General features: G+C 36.3%; 1 protein-coding gene across 9 annotated transcripts in view; it reads left to right on the forward strand.

Moving 5' to 3' along the window:
* Nucleotides 1-21,448, forward strand: part of Ttll7 (tubulin tyrosine ligase like 7) — a 122,442-nt gene that overhangs the window by 86,206 nt on the left and 14,788 nt on the right. For 8 of the 9 annotated variants that reach the window (XR_016535925.1, XR_016535926.1, XR_016535927.1 and 5 more), the window contains 4 exons: nucleotides 724-929; nucleotides 1,811-1,945; nucleotides 3,573-3,653; nucleotides 19,148-19,308. Coding sequence is in view for 6 of the 9 variants with exons in the window: in XM_090334534.1 (XP_090190660.1) it covers nucleotides 724-929; nucleotides 1,811-1,945; nucleotides 3,573-3,653; nucleotides 19,148-19,308 (583 nt within the window). In the remaining 3 variants the exon portion in view is untranslated. Of the gene's footprint in view, nucleotides 1-723; nucleotides 930-1,810; nucleotides 1,946-3,572; nucleotides 3,654-6,833; nucleotides 6,933-19,147; nucleotides 19,309-21,448 lie in introns of those variants that run through there. The other variant, XM_090334539.1, reaches the window with a different exon arrangement.

Below are 21,448 nucleotides of genomic sequence, written 5' to 3' on the forward strand. Positions count from 1 at the left end.
TATAGTTTTGTATTTACTTCTATAAATCAGAAGACTAGACCTACTGTTTTAATAACCAATTATGTATTTGAAGTCCAGGAGAATCAGCATTATGTTTTTTTGTTGTTGTTTTAGTTTCTCCCCCTTCATGGGCCCTAAATTCTATAACATATTAACCCGGGCCACTCACTCTCTCGATTCATTTCCTGTCCTTCCTGTGAATCTTGCTGCAAAACAATCTCCTGCTGCATGTAGATTCGAATAAACCACCAGTCCAGTCCCAAGGACAGTGGAAGAGGGAGCCTACTGGAATTAGATCGGTGAAGATGTTACCTTGAGTGTGGACACAATTAAACTGTGTGACCTTGTGAAAGTTCTTTCTCAGAGCTGGGTGGCCAAGACTCTTCTTCAGAAAGTTTCCATGAGGATTAAGAAAAAAGTGTAGTGCCTAGCATAAGGGCTGGCTTATAGAAAATGCTCCACTAATGTAATTATCTTACATCATGACATTAAAGTAATGCTTATATTATTATTCCCATGATAGCCATTCTTCATATACCAAAGGGGTTCTGCACCAGGTTCACTGTTTAAACTGAAGAATGAATTCCACAGTGATGTCTGTGCTTTGACATTGACTGCAACTGAACTGCCACCTGGGCCAAGCTTTAGTTCCTATCACTCCAGGAGAGGGGAAATGTCTACTAACACGACTAATAAACGTCCCCTCTTCACCCTCATCACTAGGTACCATGAGGCGTTCAGTCAGCTGCCCTCGGTCCATCTCTACTCACTCATCTTCCAGTGGGGACACTCGCCCCCTTTCTGCTCAACAGGTGGTATCAATATCACGGCCAACTTCAGCATCTCGGTCACACTCCTTAAACCGTGCTTCTTCCTATGTAAGACATCTGCCTCACAGTAACGACACCATCTCTACCAACTCACAGACAGTAAGTGTCCTTCTTTGTTCTTTCAAGACTTAAGAAGACATGGAACTCAGATCCAGAATTCTGGTGAAAGGATATTCACTAAGAGGAAGATCTCCATCCTTTCTGTAGTTCAACTCAAGCTCCTGGAATATGAATTGTTCAGCTTGCTTAGGCTGGAATTTATTATGGAGTCTTAAAAGGGCAACTTTACCATATCTCAGACTCAAGGAACAGCACTGACAATATTATTTTCATTTGCCGATGCGGTATGATATAATACTGTTGAAAATCATATGAGTAAGTGTGTGGTTTTATAGATAAACTGTAATTTGGTGGAATTTGTTGCATGGAAAATTGTACCTAAATGGACCAAATGATAACAGGCTAGAAAATGCTTATAAATTTTTCAAGTCTCTTAGTTGTTTGTACTTTCCTATTAAATTAGTATATAATAGACCCAGTTCAGCATAAATTCCAGAATTTTAGAATTGAAAAATCAGTGTATTGATTTTTGCAATCAAATACCTTTACATACACCAAGGGATTATTTAGTTATTAAATAAGCGAATGAGTTTCATTTGGTAACATTGATTGACCTTTTTTCCCCCAAATGCAACCTTGCCTAAAATGCGCATTGAAAATGAGACTGATAAGAAGTCCTTTTTAAAAGACTCCCATTTTCATATTCATCTTTCAAGTGAAAAAATACAACCAATGTAAATGACAACTCTAATGTTTGAATCCATTTAGAGCAAAGAGTTCTTCAGTGCAAAAAAATATTTTCTTCTTTGTTTTCGTTTCATTGTAAAGTACATCCATTTTTACTTAGAAATATCTTTCAGATTGTACTGGCACCAGGAAATTAAACCCCTTCCAACTAATTGTATTCTTTCAAATTTAAGAGTGAGACTTTGCGACAACTGAAAACGAAAGAGCAAGAAGATGATTTAACGAGTCAGACCTTATTTGTTCTCAAGGACATGAAGATCCGGTTTCCAGGAAAGTCAGACGCAGAATCAGAACTTCTAATAGAAGAGGTGAGGTTTAGATGCATATTAAATGCCAAGAAGAATTTACTTATCCTTTAAAAACTGAAAATTCAGTGCCTGGGCAGGAAAGTTGTCCTTTTCAACTTCCACATTCTTCATAAAATAAGAGAGTTTATATTTATTATGATTCACAAACAGTGAGAATCCCATTTATAATCAGCAATACAAAAATACCTTTTTAGCATAAACTCCTGTTTTAATGATAGGATTATTTTATCATGTGAGAAACAAATAGTGTTAAATAGTTATCATTCTTAGTTATTAAGGAAATATCAAATTGAACTTCTTAAAAAATTAGAAAGCTTTGGTTGGATTGGAGCATGACGAAAAATGTCAAGAAAAATTGAATGTGACACCTTGAATGCCACAGAATTGTGCTCTTCTTTTTTAACACTGATTTGTGCCACCCTGTGTGGAACATCTGAAAATGGTAAAGGATTCTAAAATCCACTTTACAGTCCATACGTAACTCCTGATTCTGAAAGAAGGCCAAAGACATTGAAGCATTTCTGGTGAAGAGTATTTCCTCACCAGTGATTCCATTTGTTCATTCAAGAATCTTTGCAAATGTCATTGGATAATTCCTCAGTAATAGAATATTAGAAATCCTGCTCTAATTTTTTTTCTTCTTTTTTTTTTTGCCAAAGAGAAAGCACCATCTAGTGGTCAACTGTAGGATATACTTGGCTTTTAGTTTTTATTTTTATTTTTATTTTTTTACATTAGTGTGGATTTGTCTAAAGCAAGTATATACAAAGAAAAATGAAACAACAATGAAAAAAGGCTTTTTGTTAAACAATTCATAGTGACAGTTATGACATAATTATAACTGAATCTTCCAGTAGTATACATTTTACTGTGATTCTATATTTTAAAACACTGAAAATAATATCTTGTGTTCATAAGCTACTGACTGTGACATCAAAGGAAAGAGAAAAAATAAAATTGCAAAGCATTATGCTAGATATATTTTTATTTATATGAACTATGGTTTACCTTTTTTTTAATAAAGTTCTTTTAAAAATAAAGTTGCTAAGGGTACTAGTATTTATAATTATATATATGTGTGTTTATACTTTATTTTGATTCAGGTCAAAGATTATTAGTAGTAGAACTAATATTTGTGGTTAATATTATTGTTCTACAAACAACACATGAGTTTGTATAATTAATGAGATAATACATTAGACTTTAGATTGTTTGCTTAGCTTCACTATATGAAGTATTGCAATTTGGTTGCTATATTGTATATTACTAGAATATATATTTAAGAATCCTATAAACTGACATGATACAAATCAAAGGGATAATGGAATCATGTTTAAATATCAGCTACCCACTGATATTCTAATATTCAATTTACTGTGTTGTTAATAAAGCCTTTAGATTAAACAGGAAAATAGCTTTGGATTCAGAGACCTTCTTTGCCTTATGTCAGAAATATTTGCACAGATCTTTTGCTAACATTTTTATGAGTATTTTTGCAGTGCTTTTATTGCACAAATTCATTAATGAAACTGATACTAACCATTTACTTACTATTTACTGTTTACTAACCATTTACTTAGGATGGGATTTTGGAAATTACATTTTGTAATTTCTCTTTGCCCTTCAGATCATTGATAACTGGAAGCATCATAAAACAAAAGTGGCTTCCTACTGGCTCATAAAATTGGACTCTGGAAAACAACGAAAAGTGAGTATTACTTTTATTAATTTATTAATATTTTATTTTTTTTTTACTTGCTGGAGTAACATTTATAGTGGTTACAATTACATTTGTCATGTATTAGGTATGTCATTTTTTTGAAAATTGATTACCCTTCTCAAGTTTTTCTCCTACTTTACTTTCCCCTACCTCTCCCAATCATGCTTCCATGTTTAGTCCAAAGGCTTTATTAACAACACAGTAATGGAGGGCCAGGAGCATGGCCTAGTAATAGAGTGAGTGTCTAGCATGCAAGAAGCCTTGGGTTCGATTCCTGGTATCACATACATAGGAAAATCTGGAAGCAGTTCTGTGGCTCAAGTGCTAGAGCACTAGTCTTGAGAAAGCCCAAGGACAGTGCTCAGGCTCTGAGTTCAAGCTCCGGAACTGGCAAAAAACAAAACAAAAAAAACCCCCAAATAACCTCTGAGCTACGGAGACTCGGGGTTGAAGTCTACATCTCGACTTTACACACTTTTGAACTTTGAGTTATGTATTGAGCTGCATCATTAAACCATATTCACAGTCAAATCTATGCACACATCTTTGTTTATAGAATATGATGACTTGTTGTCCTTAACGTACTATGTTATCACTCATCTCTTTTGCCATCCTTTGGTTATCTCATATTGTTACAATTTTTCACCTTGTTATCTGATATATTTTATATGTGCTTAATTGGTTATTTGAAATTGGATAGGGAAGTGGGAAAATCAAGATAAGTGGGGGGAGGGTGGGAGGGAAATGGGGACCATGTCATGAGAAAGGGTATCAATGTTTGGGAAGTTATGCACCTTCTATCTGGTGAATATAATGTAATCCTTCTATTAATCAAATAAAAACTATTAAAAAATTAAAAAAAGAAAAATCAAGCAGAATTTAAAATTTTTGTTTTTAAATTTTTATTACATTTTTAAATGTTATTGTTGGGATAATGTATAGAGGGTTTGCAATTACATTCATCAGCTACTTGAGAGCCTGTGACTGGGAAGATGGCTGTTTTAGGGTATCCTAGGAAAATTTGTAAGACTTATCTCAATGAAAAGAAGCTGGATTGATGACAAGTGTTATTCATCGTAATTATGACACAAAGCCTAAAATAGATGGGTCACTGTCCAGGCAGGAAGTGAGTTCTTATCTCATAAATAACCAACACAGAAATGCACTGCAGGTATGGCCTCGCAGTTGAATGTGTGCCTAGAAAGTCCTAAGCCTTGAGTTCAAGCCCTAGTTCCAGCACTAAGAAACAAGCACATAACCAAGATTACCTAGAAGAACATAGCTAGCGAAGGCACGAATTTCAGGGGTTGAGAGCTGGGCCACTTCTATACATAGAAATCAGAGATGGGAAAGATTCATCAAAGGGGACAGAGAAGGAACAGTCAATGAGGTGTGAAAGTGATACCAGAACTGGGTGTCCTTGAAGCCAATTAAGAAATTATTTTAAGGAGCGAATAATCAGGTGCCAGAAGTTGTTGCTTAGGATTGAGCACTAGGCCCGTATCTGTTGTTTTTGAAAATGTGGAGGTTGATGGTGACACTGATTGTTACAAATTTAGAAATGTGCTGGGAAATAGAGCTTGATTGGAGTAGGCACAATGGAAAAAAGTAGAGGGGAAAAAAATCAACTCCACAGCAAGGCAGGAACTTTTTTTTCAAGGAGTTGCACTGTAGAAGGGAAAATAGGAAATAGTGTCCTATTTGGAAGAAGTGTGGGCTGATGAGAAGGATTCCCGTATTTACATAAAGAGACTTTAAGAGTATGTGGTGGATAGAATTCTGTGCTGCCATCAGAAAGAATGACATCATCCCATTTGTAGTGAAATGGAACAACTTGGAAAAAATCATATTAAGTGAAGTAAGCCAGACCCAAAGGAGCATAGGCTCAATGGTTTCCCTCATCTATAATAATTGGTACACATCCAAAACTCTCCTAGCAGAGGAATACAATAGCTCAAACCCTAGATACGTAAGGCCATATAGGATGAGTCCAAATTAATGGACCTCCAAGACATGGAAACAAGAGCTTAATTATAAGTGACTGTTACTCTTTATGTATTATGCTTTTCTCCCTTCTCTTGTGTTGCCCTTTGGTTAATCTCATAATGTTACTATATCCCACTTTGTTACCTGGTATATTATATAGATGTTTACCTGTTTATTTGAAATAGGAGGGGAGAAAATAAGATGGGGGTGGGGGTGGGGGGAGGGAAATGAGGATCAAGACATGTGAAAGCGTATCAATGTATGTGAATTAATGCACCTCCTATCTGGCAAATATCATGTAACCCTTCTATTAATTACAATAAAAAATATGAAAAAAAGAAATAGGAGGGGAGAAATGACGGAGGGAGTGGGGAGGGAAATGAGGACAAAAACATCAGAAGGGATATCGATATTTGAGAAGTAATGCACCCTCTATCTGGCGAATATAACTGTAAGCCCTCTGTACATTGAAAATTAAAAAAAGAGTATGTGGTGGTGAGAATGATCTAGATGAGAAGAAAGACTTAGGGAAGACAGGTGATCAAAAGTTCTTGAGTAAACTGGGAAGGTTGATAGACCAAGAACATTATTCTAATTAGAGGAGATAAGGTACACACAGCTAGTGTGGTGGAAAAATACGAGGGGTTTCCTCTGATGGGAGATTTGAGAAAAAGTAAAAGGTATCTCACATCGTCACCTTGAGTGTGGGAAAGCTCGTGGCCAGCTCCTGAAGAGGCCTATTAAATGCACTGGGTCATCAGATTTATTGATTTGTTTGTTGTAGGTGATATTAATTGCTTTATTTAAATTCCTGTATTCTTTTTTTTTTTTTGCCAGTCCTGGGCTTGAGCTCAGGGCCTGAGCACTGTCTTTGGACTTTCTCAAGGCTAGAGCTCTACCACTTGAGCCTCAGCACCATTTCCAGCTTTTTGCTATGTATGTGGTACCGGGTCTTCGTGCATGCTAGGCAAGCACGCTATCACTAGGCCAAACTCCCGGCCCCAGTTCCTGTATTCTTTTGGTAATGCAATAATATTATTTTTAGGGTTTATTTTTAATTAAATGAAATGCCATTTATTAGATTATGACTTTCAAGTTGCATGTTGTGTCTAAACTGAATCCAGTATTGTTTGTTAGAACATTCAACAAATATATCCTTATGTTCCTCATGTGCAAATATAGTGCCATCGTTGAGGAGAGTGTATCAAAGCTGGGAGCATGGTGGTTTGCTAAGCATGTGGCAATCTTTGAGTGCATGCCTGTCCTCTCACAGAGTGTCCTGATGAAGGTGACAAAATTTTTATTAGATTTGGTATTCCATATCTCTTCAAGTTTCTGTCATTTTTACAATCTTTGAAAAGAGAAAAGAATAGGTTAATTTACTAACTAAAACAAATATAATCCAGATAGATTACATTATTTGTAAGAGATTAATACTAGATAAATGTGACATTTCAGATGAGTGGAAATTGATTTTTCCAGTAAATGATATTAAGCTGTTGCCTATTTATAAGTAAATGAAGTTGGAGCTTATCTTTCACCATAGGTAAAACAAATTCTATAGAAACTGCAGTTTGATATGCTAAAAAGAAAAATACTAAAACAAGCATGGAAAGATATATTTATAATCTTAGAGTCCGGTAACAACTTCGTAAGACCTTTAACCTCGAGAAGGCTTAAAGGAAAAAAATTGGAAGATTTGATTACCTGAAAACTTAAGAATGGCCAAGACATCTTAAACACAGTTAAAAGGCAGAAGTGGTGGGTGGAATTGGGCAGGTGTGTCGGGATGGCTGAGGAAGACAGAGGCTTGATATACATAAAGTAGCATCAGTAAGCCAATATTTCCTACAAATCAATCAGCAGAAGACAAACCACTCCACATATACCAGTAAGTCACATGGCGAAGCCCATAAAAAGGCCATAAAAAGACAATTTATGGATCTTCAAGTGGCCAATAAACATGTAAATAGGTGTTTGGTCTCACTAATGATGAGGGAAAAGCAGGTAAAACCCATTAAATTTGCAAAAATTAGTAAGACAAGTGATAGCCAGTGATGGAATAATATTAATTAAAAAGGGCCTTCATACACTATTAGAGGGAGAATTCATCGGAATAATGCTTTAGAAAGGTAATTTTCAGTATCTATTAAAATTACAAATGTTCATTATCTCATGACTCGGCAGAACCTCTCCTCTGCTCTGCCTGAATGTGTAAAGGATGTCCATAACCAAACATTGATTGTAGGGTTATTTCTCAAAGCACTAAACTTGAAGTACCCTTAAATGCTTTTCAGCGGCTCTATTGTTAAAAATTTTACATTCATATAATTCAATTATATTCAACCAGGCACTCTTCTAGAATCACAGATCTCCGCCTAAGATACAGCTGTTAGGACAGACTTGTGATTTGTAAAGTTACCTAAGACTTACTAACCATGTGGGAAGGATGCAAGCAGGAAAGGGAAGTGCAGGTTTCTAGGATGTTGGGTGTCCACCCGACGCCCCTTTCAGATACCTGCAGAAACCTGGGTTTTGGGTAACAACTGCTAACAACATGGGCTCTACACATGGACACAGAGGGAGACTATTGGCTTTTTGAGCATGGTTTATCTTACCCATTATGATTACTTTCAGTTTCATCCACATCCCTACAAATGATATAACTTCCATTTTACTTATGACTAGGCAATATTCTATGGTGTGCATTATATACACACCTTATATAATTATTATCCATTCATTGGTTATTGAACACCTCAGCTTATTCTTGAATTTGGCTATTTTGAATTGAGCTGCAATATATATGGTTATTTATTGCAATAAATATGGTTAGTTGTAGCCCAAGAGTGTTATGGTGGGATCATAAGATCGATCTGATTTTAGTTTTTTTTAAATAATTTTTTATTGTGATTAACAGAAGGGATACATCATATTCACCAGATAGAAGGTGCATAACTTCACAAACATTGATAGCCTTTCTCATGACATGGTCCCCATTTCTCTCCCACCCTCCTCCCACTTATCTTGATTTCCCCCCTTCCCTATCCAATTTCAAATAACCAATTAAGCACATATAAAATATATCAGATAACAAGGTGAAAAATTGTAACAATATGAGATAACCAAGGGATGGCAAAAGAGATGAGTGATAACATAGTACATTAAGGACAACAGTCACTCATTATATGGCTTTTGTTTCCCTATCACAGAGGTCCTTACATTTAGTGTCGTACGATTTGGCCTAATGTCTCTAGATTTTGTTCTATTGTAAATCTCTGCTAGGAGAGCCCAAGGTTTCTACTGATTGTGACAAGTGAGGGAGACTCTTGGGCCTATGTTCCTTTGAGTCTGGCTTACTTCACTGATTTTAGTTTTTTAAGGAGCTGATTTCCATAGTCCTTATACTACTTCACACTTTCATTAGCAGTGTATGAGTTTCTTCCCTGACCTCTCCCTGTATTCTCTCCATTATTTGTTATGGCTTATATAATTTCTTGGGATTACCAGTCTGATTGGGGTGTGATGGAACCTTTGTGCAGTTTTGATTTACATTTCCTTTATGGCTTAAGGATACTGAACATTTCTTTATGTATCTATTAGCAGTTTTTTATTTTCTTCTTCTGAGAACTGTCTATTTAATCCATTTGTTATTAATTCACTGGATGATTCATTATGTCCTTTTTGGTGGTTCAGGGAGCTTGGCAGTCACCAGGCAGATGTTCTACTGCAGAGCCATGCCAGTATTCTTGTATAGTATTGGTTACTTTTAAAATAGGCCACTTCCTGCTCAAGGACATATCTGGACTGCCATTGCATACTTACTTTTAGACTTTCCATTGCTGATGACAGGTGCACACTGTCATGAGTTAGGAGTCTTCAGGACTGTTCTGCTCCAGCTGGCCTGGAGCCTTTATCCTCCCTGCAAGAATGTGGTACTGTGCGAGCCTGGCCATAGGGTCAGAGGGGCTCTCACAAACTCTGCAATCACAATCCTCCCTGTGTCAGATTTGCAAGTAATAAAGATTGCAAGGATGCATCACTGGTACCTGGATGATGGTTGGTTCTTTTGCTATTTAGTTTTTATTTTTGAATTCTACATATGTTCTAGATATTAAGTGAAGATATTCTGCCATTCTGTAAGTTGTCTCTTTCTGGTAATTTTTCTTTTGATTGAACATCATCCTTTTTGAAAGCTCATCTCCATAGTCTTCAGGCAAACTTTCTATTTCCTTCAGAATCAGAATATTACCTGTTATCTTTCCCTATTTGGATCTTCATGGCATTTTGTATTGAATTTGTATTTGTAAACCACTTAAAGCACTCTAATATTTTTTAATCTTGTATCCATCCCCTTTAATTGAGAGAGTGGATCATGACCACATGCAGGCAGTTTTCTAGAATCATTTGTTAAATTGCCTCAGTTTTAGACTTAATGAGTTCTGTTTATAATAATTTCACTTCTTTATGTGCCCTTCTTCCTTTACTAGTAATTTATATTTATGTGGCTGCAACAACAGGTTAAGACAGTGCAACACTTCTGTGTTATACAAGGGAAATAAGAATGCTTGGCTAACATTATATGGAATTATCAGATGATGTGTGGGAATAGTAATATCTGTGAATTGAGAGAAACAATTTATTGCATACGATTAAGGGTTGCTACACCCAATTGGGTTTCTAACTTAATAATAAATGTTTGCTTATAAATTTACCGGCTAGAGTGCATGTCATTACGCCTAATTTTCGTATGCTGATTTATTCTGAAATTGTGTGATTTTTTTTCTAGTTCTAGATGTGAAACCACATTTCAGTGTTAATCATACACTGCTATACTGAGAAAATGAAGTGGAAATACTAGTGTGAGGGCCAAGTTCCTTAGTTACAATTTATATATCCTGTCACCCCTTCTTTGAGAAGATTATCTAATATATCTTGTTATTCTTTCTTTGAGCTCCTGTTTTGCTTCTTCCTTTTGGCAAGAAATCAAAGGTGTACAGTTCTTTTGTACTCCTAGAAAGTAACAAAATGTTCCCTTTTCCAAACCAAAGCTGGCTATTGTCTCAGTCTATGCTAGCCAGGCAGTTCCCAGATTCCTCTACATGCGTAACTCAACAGACAACTATTTTTTGGCAAAAGAATTCCTCTCTTGAATGTTCATTTGCAAAGAATAAAAAGGGCTGATGTTAATTAGAACATGTTATCTTGCAGAGAGGCCCCTGGAGGTGATGGGAATGCTGGGCAGATGGCTGACTGTGTGCACTAGGGGAAGCCTGGGAATTCCACATATGCAACTTATTTGTGACAAATTTTCTTGCTATGGTAATGATTACCTTGACTTCTTCTCTTTCTTCACTCATTTTGTTCTTTAAAAGGATTTCCCAAAGTAAACTCCAACTTCTTAGATAAATAATGAAGGGTGCATATTTCTGGGTGTGCCTTTCAGCAGCATTCTTATTGTGAGGACAGGACCTCACTCCACCTCTGACTTCTCACTCCCACCTCCACCCCCTGAAGGACCTGCTCTTACCCAGGACTCCTTACTTGTCACTGTTAAGGACAAATTTAGACCAATTTTTATTTTATTATTTTTATTTATTTTTGGCACTATTTTATCAATAGTGTCAAACTTTATAGTTCTTCATATTCATAAAAATGAATTATAACAATATTCCCATCATGAATACCTCTCAGCAGGCCAGGAATTTTATTCTTAACTTTTTTGACTACTTAGTATCTACATACTGTGAAACACTTTGAAATTCTGTTTTTGGTGGTGGTCCTGGGGCTTGAACTTAAGGCCTGAGCTCTGCCCCTGACCTTTTTTCGCTCAGGGCTAGCGCTCTAGTATTTGAGCTATAGCTGTGCTTCTGTGTGCTTCTGCCTGGGCTGGCTTGGAATTGTGATCCTCAGATCTCAGATCCTGAGTAGGTAGGATTACAGGTGTGAGCTCTGAGCACCTGCACCTCTTTTGGTGTCTCTTGGTTATCTCATATTGTTATAGTATTATCACCTTGTTATCTGATAAATTGTATATATGCTTATTTGGTTATTTGAAATCAGATAGGGAAGGGGGAAAAACAAGATGAGGGGCAGAGTGAGGGGAGAAAAATGGGGACCAAGACATGAGAAAGAGTATCAGTGTGAAGTAATGCACCTTCTATCTGGTGAATATAATGTAACCCTTCTATTAATTACAATAAAATCATATGAAAAAAAGAAAAGCCTTTTAAGGAAAAAAATGGATAAAGAAAAGGAATCACAATGACAATGACCATATCAAGAAAATTTGCTGCAAATAATTGTCAGATTTGTAGCCTTAAGTACCAAAGTATTTTCTCAAGGAAGAGAGCTATCTCTAGCATTTTAAGGGGCAAATAAATAAAAACCCTGATTTTTATGTCTTTTCTGCTGAGTCCTTAAGCTGTTTGCTTAATATATTCCATTTTACTGAGAAGTCTTCACATTCATAATTCTTTTACATAAAATATGCAAAAATGAAGTATAAAAAATGGCCTATTGGCTTTCAGTGATTCAGTTTAACCCTTAGACTGTGTCCTTATAAAATATAATAGAAAATACATTCAAGAAAACAAAAGGAAATATGGAATTTTAAGTCAGCTATGCAATGTAGAATTAAATATTAAAGATGTTACTTAGAAAGCCAATCATTGAATGAATTTCCATTATATATAGCTTAATCAAATTTATCCTTCTTTTTCTTCTTCCTTTTTTTTTTTTTTTTTTTGCAAGTCCTGGGCTTGGACTCAGGGCCTGAGCACTGTCCTTGGGTTCTTTTTCTCAAGGTTAGAGCTCTACCACTTAAGCCTCAGCGCCATTTCTGTCTTTTTTCTTTGTATGTGGTACCGAGGAATTGAACCCAGGTGTAGGCAAGTACTCTACCACTAGGCCAAACTCTACCACTAGTGCTAGGCAAGCACTCTACCACTAGGCCAAACTCCCAGCCCAGATTTATCCTTCTTTTGGCTGTGATAAGTCAATAATCACTAGAAAGCTTTGCCAGTTCAATCCTCTGGCAAGCAGCCACTTAGATGGAACTGAAAGCAAAGGAAATTATATGAGCCAACACGCCAGAGAGACAAAGGATAGAGAAATGCTACAGACAGGAAGATCCTTCCCTCTGTAATGTAGACCTGCTACCTGAATAGAAAAGAGGAAGGTTGGTTAGAAAGAGCCTGAGACCAGTGTGAAATTTTAAGAGTCTTGGTCAGGCCAACGGGGAACAACGGTCAGAACAAGGGCTGCCAGTTAGAGGAGTGACACAGGCAGAAACATCATTCCCTGCTATCCTAGCCATATTCACTTCTCTGCTGGAAGTGATCTAGAGATTGCATAAGTACTGCTTGTATATTATAGCAGATGCATCAGGCAATCTCACTCCTTCAACTAGTTGCTCTAAGTGGCATGTAATCCTTGCTTCCAAGAGACAGCTGGGTACAGTTTGACTTCATTTGACAAACATTTATTAGTTGCCAGTTTTGTACACTATGGGGATTTCTAAAGTTCACTCAATGTGTTTACTCACTCAAACAGATACCTTTAATAGATATTTATTGTGGAATTAACATGTACAGAGCACTAGTCTAGTTGTGGAAGGCACATCATGATTCCTATCAGAGGTTGTCTTACTTTATCTGTTCTAGGATGGAGGCTTTGCTTGCTGGTCATTAGAATACATAAAACTATGTTGGGCCATGCTGGAGGTGTGGCTCAAGTAGCAGAGCATCTACTACGATCAAAAAAGCCTAGCAAGAGCACTGGAACTAACAAAAAAAGAATGTCTACATACACAAAGGATCCTATGTGCTTTTCTTTTTTATGTCCTTGGAAATAAGAGAATTGTTTTTACATATTTGTCTCGATTTTTGTTTTCTTAAATGGTACAAAATGTAAAGATCCAATCACATAGAAATTACCTGCTGGGAAAAATCTCACCAGGCTATAAAAATGGAAATAGTCCTATTTAACATGGTATGGTAGATTCATGCCTGCATAAGAATCCAACATTCTGACAAGAATACAGTTGATTGAAATAGTCATAAAATTCTGCAGTGTTGGTGGGTTGTGAAGGACACCAAATTTGCTAAAAAGCTTACTCTCTGATGTGATACCCAAGTATATACTAAGACTGCAGAAATCGTTAAGGTTGTTCTCTATTTGTATTTATTTTAGCATTCTAAAAGATCCCATGTCTTCACCAAGTGCAAATTCTTTTAAGTACCTACTCTAGTTGTTTCTGTCTGCATTTTTGTTTCCCATCTCTCTCATTTGGACTGGCAAGGATGTGGCTCAGAGCTATACATTTCACATCAGCAAAGATGCTTTTACCCTGTAGCCTTGGCTGCTACATGCATCATTAGTATAGTGTGTAGTAATTTTAATGTTATTTCTAAACTGCCTTCACCTTATACCATTATTTTAATTTAGGACCAACTGTTAAACCATGTGGAGCTGTTTGTCATTCAACATCTGTATGTTCTTGCAAAATATGGATTTGTCTGTGTGCTTTATGTCTTCAAATATCCTATATTTCATATGGAAAAGGCAAATCTTTTTATTTTATTAATATTGTCACTGACTGAATCTCTCATTTATGTTTCCCATGGAGAGTTTAATGTTGGGTTGGATGCTTTTAAAAGGTGTAACATAAGGAAAATGGATACGTACCATTTATACGCTAGCCTCACTTGTGCCCCAGATAAACACAAGGGCACCTTGCTGGCTTGTTTTTTGGGGTTTTGCAAATTACTCTTTCGAACAAATTCTTCTAAGTATTAAACGTGGAATCCAAAAAGCTATCACAGATGGAACTGCTACTACTTTTCTGTATCCTGTTCTTATTTCTGGCGGGTTTATTCTCTTCCTTCTTTAAATTATCCTAAGAATATTGGCTAAAAAATATACTATAGGTTTACATCACCTCCTCATGCATAGACTTTTACACACCCTAGAACAGACTCCATGTCCATTAAGAAGAGGCCATCTGTACTCTCCTCTCAGTCTTCACTGGCGAGGAGTGAATCTGGGTTTTCATTTGGGCTTTTGCTTTTGGCTTCTGGGAAGACCAAATTGTTAGCCAGTGTTGAGAAGAGGCTAAAGCATTAGTCTGGATGTATAGCTGGCTGCTCATTAGCTGTGTCCTCTGTGTATGCATTTTCTTATCCTCAATATGATATTCCAAATGTTTTCTAAAATCAAATTTTTCATAATTATTAGCAGAAACCAACCCACCAGAACTCATTTGGGGACTCATTTGGCAGGAAGTAGTATATTGATTTTGCTTTTGAAGATTGGCACAGTTCCTGTAGCAGTGTTGATGTGTATGCTTATGGAATCCAGCCTCAAGAATCTCAGAAAGGGACCAACAGTCTCCTATATCATTTTGAGATTAAATGAGTAAATATGTGTAAAAATACCTAGAATAGTACTTGGCATATAGTAAGTCCTCAATACATGTTAGGTCTGATTTTTATCTTTTAAAATAGGGTTCCATTCATTGCAAAAATTAACTCATGAAAGCAGCTACTAAGTGGTAGATCTTGTCTTATGCCTTGGGGATGTATTAAGTATAACATAGTATTCAGTGGTGCATAATTTTTCCACTTACTGGGTCATCTCACTTGAGTTTAACTTATTGTCAGGTGAGCTTCCCTAAGAAGTAGTGTTGTGTTCAGATGTAGAATTTCTCAGGAGATGGGTAGAGCAGAGGTGAACAAATAGGAGACAAATGCAGTAAGGAGTTTTTAGAAGGCTTGGAGAAGAGTTGATCTGGACTTTTTTGTTCCCTTGGCTTGTGTCCTCTCATGCCCTCCAAACTGTGAGAGTTAATCTCTCTAACCCATTCATTCCCTGAGGACAGGGCTTGCTTTCTTGGGAAACTCTTTGAAGTATGAAGGCATGGAGAAACCAAGAGGGGAAATGTCTGCTTTCTCTGGAAATGTGGCTTTCTCTGGAATAGAAGCAGGGGAATTCCTACAGTGTCCAGACCCAGCTATCTCAGCAGCCTGGGAAGTCTCCTTGTTAGTGGTGCTTGTGGAGTGCCAAGTCTGCAGAAGAATTTCCCATCTCCATTTACGAGGAGATGCTACGGTACCTCCAGAGCATCACCCTCTCTATCTCCCCAACTCTGTTTTCAAGCCGCTGCTTTTAGGCATGTATGGACTAGGATATTAGACTACTAATGCTTTTAAATGAAGAAGAAAATACCTGCAGACGAGAGGCCTTTATAAATAATCTACTTGCAAAATGCTTGCACTGAAATGGAGAGGACACACTAAAGCACATTAGCTGCCCTTTATTTGGTTCTCGGATATCCTGTGTATTTGACCATGTGATATATTTGAAAGGAAATTAATGAATGGCCATAATCTCAATTGTTTACTTTTAAAGATGAATAATTCTTTTATGATAGTTCGTGAAAATCGACTAGCATTGGTTACACATTTAACATTTTAGTTATTTCATATAACCTGTATTTGTTCTTGAGATTAATTAGCTGCTCTCTTATTGAATTGTAACATTGGTTTGTTAATAACTTAGTAATACTTTGGCAGGAAATGGAAAAGAGAAGTGATTTACATGTACCATTTCCTGCTAGTGTTGATTCTTATCAGGCATCCATTACAAGTACTGCCTTCTTTGTTAAAAAATATAAAGAGTTAAACTAATAGCTTAGATGGAGTTTATCAAGGAAGGCATAAATTAATGCCTCATATGCATATTTTATCAGCTTTCCTGTGAATAATTCATATTAAAGTTTTAAAAATTTCCTCTTCCATAATTACACATTCATTATTAGTAATAAAGTGTTTTTCCAGCACTATGCTTTTCACAAGGTCTTTTATTACAGATGGCAGTATTTGTGTCCCCTTCTGAATGCAGCCTGACCTAGTACAGACTTTGCATTTCTGCTCCCAAGGAAGTTGGAAGTTGGGGAAGGAAGTGAAAAATGCTCACACAGTTCACAGCCAGAAGTCCTCTTCTAGAAAGAAACTTTGGAAACTTTTTACCAAATTTGCTTTGATGGATATTTACTTGAAATTTACCCTGGTCAGGTCACTTACTTATTAGAGTTCTCCAGTTCTTCATGTTTGTTCCACCTGAGTGAACCATTGTCTTCACTTAACCTTCATGCTTGAGGGTCTTTGTTCCATTTTCATTTTTCCCTGTTATTTTCAAAAGGCACTTCCCATAAATGGATAGATAAAACAAAATGTGAAATAATCCACTTTGGTGAAATGAAGCTAGAATAGCTAGTGGTTGGTGTTTATTTTTCTTTGTCAAGCAAGAGTTTTGTTGGAAATACCTGCTTGCACAAGAAGCACAAACATGTAAGGCACATACATTTTTTGCATGTGTTTTAGGATAAAGCAGGTTTTAGTTGTTTGGATTAATCATAGTTCTTGTTCCAGGACAGTTTCTGCTTGTTATTCTGGCTGTAACCAGCTTACTTTTATTTAAGCCCAACATCTAAAGCAAAAGTTATGATCCTGATAGTAATATATCTAAAAAGATCACCCACCTAACTACTTTCTTGAATTGAGCACTCACTAGTCTTTGCTTTCTAATTTCTTTATAGTTTCAAATTATATCCGTGTACTTGTTTCCTATTAACATATGTTTTGTTAGTCCTGGGGTTGCGCGCAGGGCCTGAGCACTGTCCTTGGGCTTCCTCAAGGCTAGCGCTCTACCACTTGAGTCTCAGCACCACTTCCAGCTTTTTTCTTTTTTTTTTAACTATATTTTTAAATTGTAATTAATGGAAGGGTTACATTATATTCACCAGATAGAAGGTGCATTACTTCACGTATATTGATACCCTTTCTCATATCTTGGTCCCTATTTCCCTCTCCTCTACCCCCACCCCTCATCTTGTTTTCCTCCCTTCCCTATCTGATTTCAAATAACCAAATATGCATATATACATTATATCAGATAACCAGGTGAAATACTGTAACAATATGAGATGACCAAGGACAGCAAAAGAGATGAAAGATAACATAGTACATTAAGGACAACAATCACTCATTATATGGCTTTTGTTTCTATTTACTCTTCCAGCTTTTTTCTATGTATGTGGTACCAGGAATCGAACCTGGGTCTTTGTGCATGCTAACACTCTACCACTAGGCCAAACTCCCGACTCATTCCTATTAATATTTTTAAGCATTAGCTGTTTTTACTTCTGTTAAGACTGTCATACTGGGTGTAATCTCTGACATATTTTTCAACTTATTATTATTGCCCAGGTGCTTTGGGCTGTGCATTGGCTTTTATTCATCTTGACTACTGTATAATAGTTTAAGGAAAAGACTCAGCCCATTTATCTGCTTTCACATTTTTGGAGAGTTGCTTCTAGGTGTGTATAATTGTGACTAGCTTGGTGGGCAGTTTTGTACAGATCGCCTATGTTTCTTTGTGAGAAGTTTGCTTAGGAATAAAGTTTCTGTGTTATCTGATAACCTGATTTTCCAATTCAGGAGACAAGGATAAACTATTCTTCAGAGTGATTGCACAAATTTGTACTTACATCAGAATCCTCCATGAGCACATGTACACCTATATCGTTTTCCAGCCCTGGCAATGAGCAGACTTCTAACTTTTGCCATGTAGATGAATGTATATGTAATGGTATCTTCCTCTATAGCTTTAATTTTTATTCATTAAGTTTATTTGGCATATTTATGTCTTTTTGTGAAATGCCTGTTCATAGGTTTTTATCCATTTTCCCTGAGATTTATATTAATAATGTATTAGGAAACCATTATATGTTCTTGATACTAACCTTTTGTCAAATTATGTATTTGAGTATATTTTCCCTGTTTATAAGTTGATCTTTTTTAAGATACCAAGAAGTTCAAGATACAGTCAAACTTATTAATCATTCATGGTTGACAACTTTATGTGACTTATCTTTTTCTAAACCAGGGCCTAAAAGTTCCATGCCTTCCATTAACATATGGAGTAGCTCATTTTTTAACACTTAAGAGGGTAATCTTTACAGATTGAATTTTGTTAATTGTAGAATCCTTATGATAAAGACTATTATTTTAAGTCTTTATTACTGAACACTCCCTTCTTACCCCAATGGTCTCTCCTATCAATAGAGATTCATAAAGTGCATGGATCCCCTTGTTCAATTCTTATTCTGTTACATTAATCACTTTCTGTGTGTACATGTACAGTCCCAGGGCTTGAACTGAGAGCCTGAGCAATGTCCCTGAGCTTTTTGTCTGAAGGCTAATGCTCTACCACTTCAGCCACAGCTCCAACTCTGTGGGTTTTTTTTTTTTTGGTCGTTAATTGAAGAGTCCTGTGGATTTTCTTGCCTATGCTTGGCTTCAAATCCTAATCCTCAGACCTAGTCTCCTGAGTTGCTAGGATTATAAGCATGCGCCCTGTGCACTTGAATATCTTCATCTTTGAATGTTAAACATATGTGTCTAGACTTCTAGTACTTGTTTGTTTTCCACTAGGTTTTAGACATAGTGAAATCAAGTATCCGTACAGTTCTTCCTCGCATCTGGAAGGTACCTGATGTTGAAGAAGTAAGTTTATATCGAATTTTCAACCGAGTTTTCAATCGTTTACTCTGGAGTCACGGCCAAGGACTATGGAGCTGTTTCTGTGATTCAGGGTAAGTTCAAAGCTATTCTCTAGCTATTATAATTTTTAAATTATATTAGTTAGTTATAGAGGTATCCCACTGAAATGGTTGCATTTTCGAATCGTTTTTAAATTGTATGCTTTTCATCAGATGTCATTGTTAGTACTCACCAATAATTTATATCAATTATGTTTAGTATGTACACAGCATCATGCGAATAATATGAATTTAGCAAGGGAAGATAACCTTAATGAATGAAATGAAATTCCAATTACGAGCCAATGTCTTAAAGATCCTCCTGTCATTAATGCAGCAGACTTTTAAAACACTGGCATTTCTCTACAGTCTCAGTGGTGGTGAAGCTCCTGTCACTCGCTGGCATTTTGTTCCCAGAGTACCTAAAACCACTGCACACTACTGGGGCAAGCCTGTAATCCTTGCTACTTTAGAGACTGAGATTCTGAGGATTGAGGTTTGAAGATAATCTTAGGCAAAAAGGCTCACACAACTGCATTTCCAAAGAATAAACAGCAAACTGGATCATGGTTCCAAGCCAGCCCTGGCAAGATATCCCATGAGACTCATCTCCAGTTAACCATCAAAAAAGCCAGAAGAAGGGCTGTGGCTAGAGTGGTAGGGTGCTAGATTTGAACCAAGAAGAAAAAAAAGGATAACTAAAATCCAATAATCTAAGCCCTTTTCTTAAAAAAAATAAAAAAAGCTTTTTTTTCTAACCTTCATCAGTCTCCTATCATCTAGGCTTAGTATTTCTGAGACATCTGTTTGTCACTGTCTTTACTAGCTCTGTTCCATGGTGGGTACTCTAGATTGTTGTTTTTCATTCTTTAATAATTATTGAATTCTTTCTACTCTCTACTCTCTTGGAATCAAAACTTCTGCCCTTAATGACAGGAAACCTAATGATAATGACCCAATGTGTGCTGGTTGTTTAGTCATTCGACCTGTATTGAGTGATGTATTTAATCCTTATGACATTACTTTGAGTGAGGTTCTATATTATATCTCTCTATTATAGATTAGGAAATCAAAATGCAGGTAGATATTAAGGATATGATATTTGTACTCAGTTAACTTTGACCCCAGAGTTATGCTCTTGCCCAATGAGCTCAAAAGCTTCTGTGACTTATAAAAAGTCATAGAAGAGGGAGAGAGGAAATATGACAGGATTCATAGAAGAGGATTCTTTTTGGTAGGAGGGCCAAGTAAAATGAAAAAATTTCCAAGCTTTTCTACTTCCAGTGTTTTTCCCCCATTCATCATATTGTTAAGTTCATTTCCCCAAATCCAGTGATTTTCCATCAAAGTGAAAACTTCTTAGCTACAAAATAAAATTTCCCAATAGACGGATTCTTCTTTTTTCTCGGGTCTTTTTTTCTGGCTTTCCTATTGATCTCCACTCTAAATAAACAGCCAGTTGTTTCCCAGGTATTCTAAAAAAAGTCCTGACTATATTTTTCTGAATCTTTAGCAAATATCTAGATTCTGCTTAGGTCTTTCATAAAACTTTGGCAGATTTTCCAGGTCTGAAATGATGCCTGAGTGTCCACTTCTGTATTCTAGCCATCTGACATATAGATATCATACTATTTTTAGATACCTTACCATCACACATACAGCACTCTGGGCTGTGGTGAAATCAGAGTACAATCTTGGCTGTAAATTTATTTCTATAAAGGCTTTAGGGTAGTATTTGAACTATATTCTACAGTCCTTTCATTGATGCCCCCTATGAAAATTCTCCCCATTTGACCTCACAATCAGCTTTCTGTTTCTTTTGGTTAGTCTGTTGGTTTGATGCTATATATACTACATACCAACAGTAGAGGCAGAGAGAAAGTTTGTTACTAAAAGTTGGTAGATTAGAGTCAGTGGATAACGTTTAATACCAGAACCTAACCATATCTGCAGTATATTCCTTCCTTCTCAGACTCTTCTTTTTAGAATTGTTTTTGTGAACATATTCTAGTTTGATGGAGAATTCTTGTCTCTTGTTCCCAGCAGAGTACTCTTACAGATTTTCCTCATGTTTATCTTTTACTTCTAGTCTGAGAATAATAAAAGACCAGTCCTATTAAAGGCTAATTGACTGTCATTGTCTTGCATGGTAAATATCTGTCTAATCTCCATGAAAGTACTTTTGAGTAAACTG

The sequence above is a fragment of the Megascapheus bottae genome, chromosome 6 (assembly GCF_031878675.1).
Source record: "Megascapheus bottae isolate mThoBot1 chromosome 6, mThoBot2.hap1, whole genome shotgun sequence".
Taxonomy (NCBI): domain Eukaryota; kingdom Metazoa; phylum Chordata; class Mammalia; order Rodentia; family Geomyidae; genus Megascapheus; species Megascapheus bottae.